The sequence below is a fragment of the Bactrocera neohumeralis genome, chromosome 5, assembly GCF_024586455.1.
Source record: "Bactrocera neohumeralis isolate Rockhampton chromosome 5, APGP_CSIRO_Bneo_wtdbg2-racon-allhic-juicebox.fasta_v2, whole genome shotgun sequence".
Lineage (NCBI taxonomy): Eukaryota > Metazoa > Arthropoda > Insecta > Diptera > Tephritidae > Bactrocera > Bactrocera neohumeralis.
The window spans coordinates 74,688,583-74,700,057 of record NC_065922.1 but is presented as its reverse complement, the minus strand read 5'-3'; the positions used below and the strand labels follow the sequence as shown (position 1 = coordinate 74,700,057).

Sequence of the window (11,475 nt, the reverse complement as noted above, 5' to 3'; positions counted from 1 at the left end):
ACCTCGAAAGTTTCTATAGAAATACACCAAACCTTATTTGTTGTATATTTATTAGAAACTAATTCCTTGTGTATTAAATATTAAATTTCAATAAATTGTTCCACCGTCTACTATTATTTGAATAGAACCCCTTTCAGCATTTTACAATAACACTTCAAGAACCGTCGACTACAGAGATTGTACATTCTCAAAATGAAAGCAGATCAATAAAAATGATTTATGAGATAAAAATATAGCATAATTTTCATTCAATGCTCTTTTTTGTTCTCGTACAATTGTTAAAATTTATTCTTCCGAGCTAGCACTGGTGAATCCCACTCATCATGTTTTATTATGTTTTGACAATTTACACGCTAGTCCGCAATTGAACATTCTCTAACTAAGGGGGCGAATGCCAGCTCCAAAGCAACTAAAGTAAAAATCCACTTTTGTGTTGGTGTGCTAAAATAGAAGAAGAAATATCAAGAAAGCAGCCAGTAGCAGAATTGAGGTTGAAAAGGGAAACGAAACCACACAAAGATAAAAGCTGGAACAAAAGTGTGTTGGGAGAAAAAATTTTCTTCGATATTGAGCTAAAATTCATCAGAAAATGTCCTCGCGAAGGTAATTAGAATATAAAGTGCACTTGGATTATGCTAGTTGACAAATATGACGCTGGTATTTAGTCTAAAAACACGTTTCAAATGTGTACAAAAAGTGAAATTTGCAAATTGGCATTGTACTCGGTTGACATATATACTGCTATACGCGATTACTTTGTGTGTACGCTGATGTGCGAATGCGGTCGCGGCTGAGACCAAAGCCACTGCAGCTGGCTGGCTGGCTATCGGACTGCCTGCCTGATTGTCTAGCAATGTGTTGCGTTGCTGCTGTGGCCTTCTGTTGCCATTGTTGTTGCTGACTGCCCTGCTGATGCTATGCGTTGTTGCTGAGTGCATGCTGTCAATCGTTTACGTGTGTGCTTATATGTGTGGGTGCATGCATATAATAGACATGTGTGTGTATGCGTTTTAAAACGCTACTATCGTCATTACCACCACCACCCGCCCCCACTTAAACGCGTATATAACCCCATTAGACGATTACGCTTTTGCCGCTTAGTAGCAAATCGACGGTAACAAATTTGATATAAATGTAGTGTAATGAGCATTGAATCAATAGAGAAATTAGAAGATAAGAATGCTTCAAACACATCTAAAAACTATAATACCAGCTGTGATGCGACATGGCCTTCCTCACGTTTTCGTTGAAATCAGATAAAATCGCTTGTCATATGTCGTCAAAGATTACTCTTATAACATAGAATGTCCGTGCCACCCAAACTCCTACCTGCAGACTGTCAATAGCAGCTGCACACGACCGGCTTCACACTCGTGTCCTGTGCACACAGCTGACGAGACGACCAAAATTATTGCCACACATACACACACTCGCATACGCGAGCGATAAAGCATACATACAAAAGAAGTAAACTAAAGCACGCTTATTAATACAGCTCCAGGATTTTTTTTTTACAGAAATTAAGCAATAAAAATGGAAAATACTGATTCCTATGTGAATTTACAGGCAGAGAAACGTTTTGAGCTACTACGTCGAAAAAAGTCATTGCAACTTAAACTTGTGATCACAACTTCCTGATTAATGAAAATTTTTTCTTTCCACTTGTGTAGATGGTTTCACCCAACGATAAGTGGTATAGAAGCTGAGAATCTGCTGCGTGAAAAAGGCTTCGATGGCTCGTTTTTAGCACGCCTCTCATCCTCAAATCCTGGCGCTTTCACGTTATCGGTACGCCGTGGTCAAGAGGTGACGCATATAAAGATACAAAACAATGGTGACTTCTTTGATCTGTATGGCGGTAAGCGGCCTTGTACCTACTATATTAAAATGCAAACCAGCTTTAATTTGCAATTGTATATTGGTTTTAGGTGAGAAATTCGCAACACTTCCTGAATTGGTACAATACTACATGGAAAATGGTGAGCTGAAGGAAAAAAATGGACAAGTTATAGAACTAAAGCAGCCATTAATCTGTGCTGAACCCACAACCGAGAGGTAAGTGGCCAAAAAAAATATCTAATTGATTTTTCGTATATAATGTGTGTAAAATGTGTAAAAGTGAGCAATAGTACAAGTGCTACTAAGCGATTATGAAAATAGTAAAAAAGGGGGAAAACGCTGCAAAAATGTTCGGTAGCAACAGTGGTTATTGCTTTTGATCATTTGTTTATTAAATGTTGTTTTAGGAATATAACAATCACGTACATGTACTTATTAATATTAATGTACGTAAATATGTATGTACATTTATGCAAGTATTGGCGTAGGTGGCGTATGAGTAATTCTGCTTGGATTTCGAAAATGCATTCACTAATCTGAAAGTGGCGAAATACCTACTTATATGCAAGCCTATATACCTACATACGTACGATACGTGTATTACAAAGTATTGAACTATTAAATTATTGTTTGATAAGCTCACAAGCTAAATAAGTATTATATATGCAAATGTACAAGTCGGTTCTTCAGTGCTGATAAAGTGGCAGTGTACGAAGCACAAAATATGTCTTAAAATTGTGTTATAGTGCATTTTTTACATGCATCATTATATGATTTTTTATAAAAATTAATTAATTTGGATAAACAACGTGTTAAATTAAAAGATTTTTAATCAAAACTTTATAAAAAACGTTTTACATCATTCAAGAACGTACATGCTATTACCTAGCGCCTAAATGTAGACTACATTAATTGAATTTTGATTAAAAAGCTTGCGTGTAACTTCTAGTATAGCTTTCAGCTATATTCTAACAACATAACAGCTAAATGTAACAAAAATATGTAAGAGAATCTAATGGCTTGCCGACTTAAATATGTGCATATAAATATATTTTCTAAAGTCTGGTAAGTCTGCAAAACACAGTTTAAACTTAAGTACTTGTTATATCAACTTCAACACTTTAAACAATACATATTTGTCGCAGTTTCCCTATTAATAAATATTAGATATAAAAAGCTTTAAAATAATTAACAAAAATAAAGCTTATCATTTACATTTCGGTTCAGCTTCTGTAGTCTCCAATTTTTTTACTTACCAAAAACGAAAAAAAATTAACAAAGCAAATACCGTGCCTTTTTATTTCTAGAAAAGTTATCTTTGTTCTGTTGTATTTTTACATACCATTGGTATATTGGATGCCTTCAGAAATTATTTTTTTTTTTTATTGACACTCGATTTTGGAGTGAACGCCAACGCAAACTTATGCAAATGTATGTCTGTGTGTATATAAATTCTTTGTTCCATTTATTGTTCCATATTTTACGGCCCACATATTTGGCATACGCGAAAATTTGTTGAACTTTTAAGTGATGTACGCAAACGCTTTGTACAGTCCATTGTCAGCTCTGTTTGGCATAAAATCTTCAACGAAAAATGAATGAAAAACGTTGATGAAAAGAAGTACCTAAAATACAGAGTTATAATCAAGGCAAAAGCACAAATACTGGCTGTCATTTCTATGCGCTTTTAAGGCACTTAATCGCGTAATTACTTTTCCTTATTAGTGGATGATGGCTTTCTTAAAATGAAATATCCATACACTTATTTTGGCATCGTCTCTTAAAAGCATACAAAATTATGAATAAAATGAGAAAGTTCCAAAAATGAGCGATAATTAATTTTTTGCAAATATTTTTCACACTCTTGTTTATTTAAGGTTCGATTTATAAATAGCTGATTGATTATTGAGATCTAGTTTATTTCAATATGGTCTGATTGTTAAAATAAAAAGAAAAAATATAGCACAAAAAGTTAAAACAAATGTTTTATATGCTGGTTTAGAAAGTCTCCAAACTCTCCACTTATTTTTTAAGCTGAAGAAAATGCTTAAACACTTAATAAAGTCATTTAAAAATATTGGTTGGCTTGTAAAATATTTTTCAAAAGTCTCCAAAGTCTACATAACATATTAACCCTAATATATGCTGTAAAATACTTACGAATAGGCTATAACCCAAAAAATTTGCTAGTTTTCGCGTTTTCTGTAAATCTCCAAACTCTACACAATTTTTATTGCCTTTAATAATACACAATGAAAGTTATTTATAAACGTTTTCAATGATTTGCAATCAATTTTCACAATGCCTACAAACTCTACACACCTGCTGATAATTAATTATTGTATATTTCCCGCAAAATGTGCCCGTTAATTTAAACTAGTTTACATAACAATTTAATATACTCACTACTGCTGAGTTTAAGTGATTGATGAATTGATTCCTTTTTAGCGTAGTCACGTTTATATTTGCGGTAAAATAATAATTTCGTTAAATTTCGCCAAATGATTTATCATTCGTCGATGCTTAGATAACCGTTCATTCAACGTGGTTGTCAATGCGCTATCAGCTTGAAAGGCGCAAATCTTGTCTCCGCTGTTTTAGCGCGCAACGAATTGCTAACGAGCCGTCTTTCAGTTGTACTGTAGCCCTGCGGCATCAGCGCTGCTAAGCGCTAAACGTTTGCCCTTGAAATGTTATGCGTTTGATTATCTAGCGATCGTTACATTTATCTGCCAGTCAAAACTGTTTAACTTTGCTAATTTTCAATTTAGTTTATTTAATGGAGCATTTTTTCAATTTTACTAATTCCAGTCACGTTTTTATAAACAATTTACATAAGCATATACATATTACATATGTATATACGAGTATATGTGTATGTGCATAAGTATATATATATGTATGTGTGTATGGGCACTTAGGCCTTTGCGATGCGCAAAACAAGTAGAACTCACTCGCTACCTTAAAAAGGGTATTTTTTTATTTAGTTGAACTAAGAAGGCGTGTTGACTTACACGTTGAAATTTGTAACAAATATAATTATAGCCGCCAATTAAATTTATAAAATCGCCGACGAAATGGGAATGTAAAGTGGTTGTCGTGATGGCGATCATCTGAAAATGTTCTCAAGCAGCGCAATGGTTACTATGTTAGTACTTAGTAGAATTTCACATACAAATTGTGGTTAGACAAACTCTACACATTTAGATAGACGAACTTTTATAAATCTAGTTATTGCAGTTTCCTACAAAATGTAGCGTGTTTCAAATAATTTTTTCTATTTAACAAATTTGGAGACCAGGTTGTAAGCGAATTGTACTACTTGCAACTAATATGTAGTATCAAAGACAAATTTAGGAAAATAATTTTGCTTGGTTTTTGGTACTCAACTTACTAATTTTACAAAATTTGTAAAAAGTCTCCAAAGTTTTTTCTCGAAAAATGTGTATGAATTATTTTAATTTAGATACCAGTTATTAATTTAAATTCTGTTATTACACTTGAAAGATTTTTAAAAACTCATCAACATTTTTTGTCAAAAAATGTGTATGAATTATTATTGTTTGGATACTAGTTATTAATTTAAATACTGTAATGACACTAAAAAAAATCTTAAAAACTCTCCAAAATTTTTTCTCAAAAAATGTGTATGAATTATCATTATTCGGATACCAGTTATTAATTTAAATATTGTAATCACCCTTGAATGATTTTTAAAAAGTCTCCAAATTTTTGTCATCATTATTTGAATACCGGTTATTAGTTTAAACTCTGTAATCACACCTGAAACATTTTTGAAAAGTCTCCAAAATTTTTTCTCAAAAAATGTGAACGAATTATCATTATTTGGATACTAGTTATTAATTAAAATTCTTTAATGATACTTCAAACATGTCTAAAATATATTTTATAAACTCTCCCAACAAATGAATATCAAACTTTTTAACATATGTTTGTGGTATAGTGGTGAAATAAATTCGTAAAATGAAAATAAATAGTAAATGAGATACATACATATATTATCAATAATAAATCAGTTTTGTATGAAAAAAAAATATAATTTCGCAATCTTCTCGCTTCTTTCTCTCACTTTGATCAGACTCATAGAAAGTGTGTAAACAATTATTAAAATTGTTTTGTTCTTCAGAAGACTGTCACTGTTCGCCTTGTTAGCGAAAACAACAATTAGTGGCAATTTATGTGTCCAAATTAAAACGTTTAATGATCGTGTTATAAAATCAGTTGTAAATCAATTTTCTTATGAAATTGTTTTGAGGTTCTAAGCGCTGATTAATTTAGTTCAGGCTTTTTATAGTAAACAATAATTTATTGCATATATTTATATACCTCCAATGCCTTACTTGAACCAAAGCCGAGGTTGAATTGGAAATGCTAAACACAAGTTTTTTTGCAATAAAAGTGAGGCTTAGAAGTGAAATAAAAATCTATCTAGGTTAGACCCAGTCATATCCAATGCATTTGTCGTAGAAAATTCTTTCCAGTATCCCATCCTAACTACTCCTATTTATCAGGTCGCTTCTAGGCATTCTTCACTTTAGCTGAGATCGTTGTCAAAACATAACTACGATTAAAGTGGAGTTAGATTGTCTGAAGTGGCGGAAAAGAGCTCTTTGGATCTATCAAATGTGCTATTTACCGTTCTTGTACAAATTTCTTATTTTTGAGCTTCGGTCTGTTTGCAGCAATCTCTACAAAATTCATATCTACAGCACTTCCCTTCTTGGTTATGTCTGTACCAACGCTTCCTTACCCCTACGCGCTTGATTCCCACGAACAGCAGTCAGTCGCATAAATATGTTTTGCTGTCTCTCCATTGTGGTCACGTTTCCGTCTGACTGGGTATTCCCAGTGCTCGTATATATGTTTTTTATTTCACCGTAATTATAGTAATCTTGTTGTGTTGCGTCTTATTATCGTTTGTGGCATTCAATTTGCGGTTATATAGCGTGCTCTGATTCTTAAATTGCTTGAATGTTTCAATGCTCCGTTTTTGTTTGAGTTTTTTTCTCACTTTCATTGGTTTGGAGTCAATGATTTGCTTGCTGTGTTTTATGTTTCGCCTTTTCTCATAATAACTCGCAGTTCCTGTGGTCTGCGGCTGCGTCGCTAATTAGTCTCTGCTGATTGGTGAATGTTTCTTTATCGCTTTTTTTTGAATTTTTTATTTCCTTTTTTCCCTATTTCCGAATCCTTCGTACGTCGTTCTTTGCGTCTCACCTAATTGTCGTTGATTGCTTGCTACTGTTTTGCATTTTTTCGCAACGGCGCCAAGCAATGCGTGTTTGAATTTAATTATTTTGGAATACCTGTGATTTTATGTGCTTCCCAGAGCTTCTACAGAAATTTGTATGGAAATCCTGCCATGTGTACTACGCAAGAAGCCGAACATTTTGGCTTACAAGTGGTCAAAAATGTTCGATTTTTAACATTCGTGCAATCTTGCTTAGAAAAATATAATCTTAGAGGCTTACGAAGTTGTGCCCCCCTAGTGGGAAATTTTGGATTTTTTATATTTAGTTAGTTTATACCTTTACAAATAATATACTAAAATTTCAAATCGATATCTTAAATAGGTTTCGAGTTACAGCCATGAAAAGGGCGGACCATCTCGAAGCATGGTTCTTAAAATTTACTGTAGGTAGGCAAAATACCATCGATAAGATCTTTAGTGAACTCTTCATTCGATCAAAATGGTCCTTTATTGTTAGTAAACACAGTGTTGTCCGTTTTTTTAATGTCCTGTTCTTCACTTTTTGACGTAGATTTTTTGGTTAAGGACTGTCATTTCTGCTTTCAAGCTGTTCATCTTCATTTTTTTTCTTCTGAAAAGTTCCTCAAGAAATTTGATTATCACTTGCGACTTGATGAACTCAAAAAAATTCGGGAACTATTTAGTTTGAATGAGAAACCTCACCAATTGGTAAGTTGTGATGACGTAGCTTGCTGTCAAATATCAAATATGTCGGCAAAAAATCCGAAAAAATATCCATACTTTAATCGCAACAGGTTTTACATTGAAGAAGATTTGGGAGCTCGCCTTTTCCATAGAAACATCAAGCGACAAAGCTTCGATTTCACTTGGTTGAACTTGTGGAACACAATTTTAGTTCTCTGTGATTGATAAAAATAACTTGTTGAACTTGTGGAACGCCCAATTAATCTTCTATGGGAGCTAAGAAGAAGAAATTAAGAGTTGAAAATAGACACAGTGTTGAATGTGTTTTTTCTTGGTACTTTTTTGCACTTTGCATTTCGCGTCCAAATTGCGTCGTTGCATTGCATTCCCTCGGGCGTATGTGACATGCAGCACGCTCTCATCGGCCTGTCATTGCATAGATGTGTTTGTATCTTATTTGTCGTGCGAGATTTATTGGTTCTTAACTGCCACAGTTTACGTGTAAGTTTTAGATATTTGCGATAAATTATTGCCGATTCAAAGCTGTCGCCTCGATTGCGCGTACTGCTGACGTATTGTATCGGTTGTACTATATCTACAAGTGTTGTTGTACTTTGTGTAATACTGCTGTATTCGTGTTTATAAGTATGAAGATATTTGACGCTCGCTTCTGGAGAACTGTTGTCACAGCCTGCGTTATGGCACCCGTACGTGCATGGACTTCCTGATGCTTTTTGGACATGAAAATTTCAAAGAAAAAAGTAAATGAAAAAATCTACATAAATCGAACAGCGTGTGGTGCCTGGAAGGGGATGGCGTCAGTCACCAGCAGCTATCAGTTAACGAAAGCTTTGAATGAAGTTTAGATGCTGCTCAGGTCATGATTTGCACTATTTTTATACTTTTATTTTTAAACGAATTTTATTTTTATATTTTTCACATTTTATTAAGCTATTATTGCAAAATTTTCGAGATCTTTCGCTAAAAAATATTTACATACATGCTCTCCAATTTTTTTTTTTATCGTGCTTTCAAATATTATGTTTTTCTATTTAACAAATTTGGAGACCAGGTTGTAAGCGAATTGTGCTGCTTGAACTAATAGAATCAATGATAAATTTAAGAAAATAGTTTTGTTTAGTTTTTGGTACACATCTTACTACTTATGTAAAATTTTTTAAAAAGTCTCCAAAATTTTTTCTCAAAAAATGTTTATGAATTATAATTATTTGGATGCCAGTTATTAATTTAAATTATGTAATCACACTTAAAAAAATTCTAAAAAGTCTCCAAATTTTTGTTTCTCCAAAATGTATATGAATTATTAGGTATTATTTTTATAGCTGTTATTAATTTAAATTCTATAAAGACACTTGAAAGATTTTTAAAAAGTCTCCAAATTTTTGTTACTCCAAAATGTATATGAATTATTATTATTTTTATAGCTGTTATTAATTTAAATTCTATAATGACACTTGAAAGATTTTTAAAAAGTCTCCAAATTTTTGTTACTCCAAAATGTATATGAATTATCATTTTTGGGATACCAGTTATTAATTTAAAGTCTATAATGACACTTGAAAGCTTTTTAAAAAGTCTCCAAACTTTTTTTCTAAAAATTTATTTGAATTATTGCAATATTTTCAATATTTTTTGCTCAAAAAAATTTACACGCTCTGCTCAAAGTTCTAGAAGAGTTAACTCCATGCTAAGAAATTCAAATTCAGTACAAGTGTAAATCTCTACTGCAAAAATGTTATTTATATCATTGAATAAATTTATGATATTACCCACTCTATCACGTTGCGCAATAGCTTGACGTCAGTCGGTATTACATTAAGATCCACAGGTAAAGATAAATAGTTGCTATTGATATACATTCGATCGTTAATCAGTCGATGTAAATCAGTTTTATAAAAACTTGTGAGCTCATCCATTGCTGCTGGCGCTTATTTTCTGAGCGTGCAGCTTTGATTGCAAGCATTGACAGTAGAAACTGTTGCTCCAGGAATTCATTAGTATATTCCATTTATTGCGGGGAAAACGGCGGTTTAACTATATTACTGAAGGTTTTAACTAATTGCAATTTGCACGCGTTCAATATGAATCAAGAAGCCACACCTACTGTTACTACTCATCGATCCAAACAGCGTTAGATTGAAAAAAATAGCCGGATAAGATCCGGGTGTATTACGATAATCTTGTAGCTGATCGTTGCTAAGCGCGAGTCTTTTAAAGATATGAGTTTCACAAAAGCAAGAAGTTTTTTTTTATACCCACCGAAAATTTATTCTGCGTTCCACAAGTTCAATCAGGTAAAAATGAAATTCTTTCGCTGGATGTTTCCATTTGAAAGTTGAGCTCCCAGTGCTTCTTTTGATGATATGAGTTTCACAACAAGTTTAACCAGTTCTTTCGTCCTCCATAAAGGATTATTTTGATGTTCCACAAGTTCAACCAAGCGAAATCGAAGTTCTATAGCTGGGTGTTTCCGTTAAAAAGGCGGCCTCCAAGCGCTTCTTTTAAAGATATGAGTATCACAAAATACACAAGTAATTTTATATCTCAGATATAAATCCTTCGTAATATTCTGCTGTCGTATTTGCGAGAATACCTAAACGTTTATCACATGGGTGACTTTTTATTTGAGTCTTAAGTAAAATACTCGACCAGTAATGTTACGCTCAGCATCGAATATCCGCCTGTCTAAAAGTGGCTAAAAGCATTTCAAATTCCTCAATTCCCAGACTGTTCGAGACATTTCACAAGTAGATATAGAAACACGAATCGCTTCTTAAACTGAGTTTCTAAGGGTTTAAATGGATTTCTAAGTCGCACTCCTACAACACGCGGAATTACCTACCGGATTGGTTCCAAAAATATCCCCAGCTTTCCACAATTATTTGCGTGTCTTTTCGAAAATAAATAATTGCTGCGTCTATATTAAAAAATCGCATGCAACTTATGGAATTCAAAACTCCCACACTTCGCCTACTGCTGACTCATCGCCTAGTCATGCACGATTCTTCGCAAGTTCACCTGTTTTAATTTAAATAACTTTGCTTCAGTTATCTATTTACTTTTATTTTTCTTGGGAAAAAATTCATTTTAGCCAACGACGCCACGCGCTACATAACTACATACATACAAATTATCCGCTCGAGCGCTCAGTTCACACACTCTGCCGACGCGTTCGGCTCACTTAGTCACCGATTGCGTATATGTCGTTTGTCAACTGCTCGTGTTGTGTTTTGGCAATTGTCAAGCGGAAAGGCGGAAATATTTATGACCCTAACGTCATTAACACATTAGTTGGCCGCTGTCAGCGCGGCGCGTCAATAATACGCGTAATTACATGCTTGGTGGCAACGGGGCACATGCTCCTGTCGTCATGCGCCGGCCTAAACAGAACGTTTCTACATACGAGTGCATGCATTCGTTGCCCCATGCCGTGCGTTACGTGCAATTTTGTCAGTGTAAAATGGCCGTTGATAATTTACAGCCCACAAAGCGAAAAAAACGAAAGAGTAATTAAATTTTAAATTACAATAACTCATAGCTGCGGGCGATGTCCATATCAGCCGAAACCTGCGTTGTGCATATTTAGGCAATGTGTACATAGCTTAGTCGCCACAACAATGCAAAAACTGTTAAGAATTTTAATTGCAACTAAAAAGCCTTTTTTGTACGAAAAATATTTATTTATTTATTTTTTTTTT

The 11,475-nt window shown here is 33.7% G+C and overlaps 1 protein-coding gene and 1 long non-coding RNA gene across 2 annotated transcripts in view; one reads left to right on the top strand and one right to left on the bottom strand.

Moving 5' to 3' along the window:
• The first annotated feature begins 456 nt into the window (after positions 1-456).
• Positions 457-11,475, top strand: part of LOC126760318 (tyrosine-protein phosphatase corkscrew) — a 51,470-nt gene continuing 40,451 nt past the window's right edge. Inside the window, exons 1-3 of the mRNA XM_050475879.1 lie at positions 457-603; positions 1,671-1,858; positions 1,929-2,055. Coding sequence (XP_050331836.1) covers positions 590-603; positions 1,671-1,858; positions 1,929-2,055 — 329 coding nt within the window. The 5' untranslated portion in view covers positions 457-589. The remainder of the gene's footprint in view (positions 604-1,670; positions 1,859-1,928; positions 2,056-11,475) is intronic.
• Positions 5,686-9,492, bottom strand: LOC126760321 (uncharacterized). The gene is made up of 3 exons (XR_007667187.1): positions 9,428-9,492; positions 8,095-8,486; positions 5,686-8,032 (listed from the first exon to the last, which is right to left on the bottom strand). It is a non-coding gene; the product is annotated as an uncharacterized LOC126760321 (long non-coding RNA).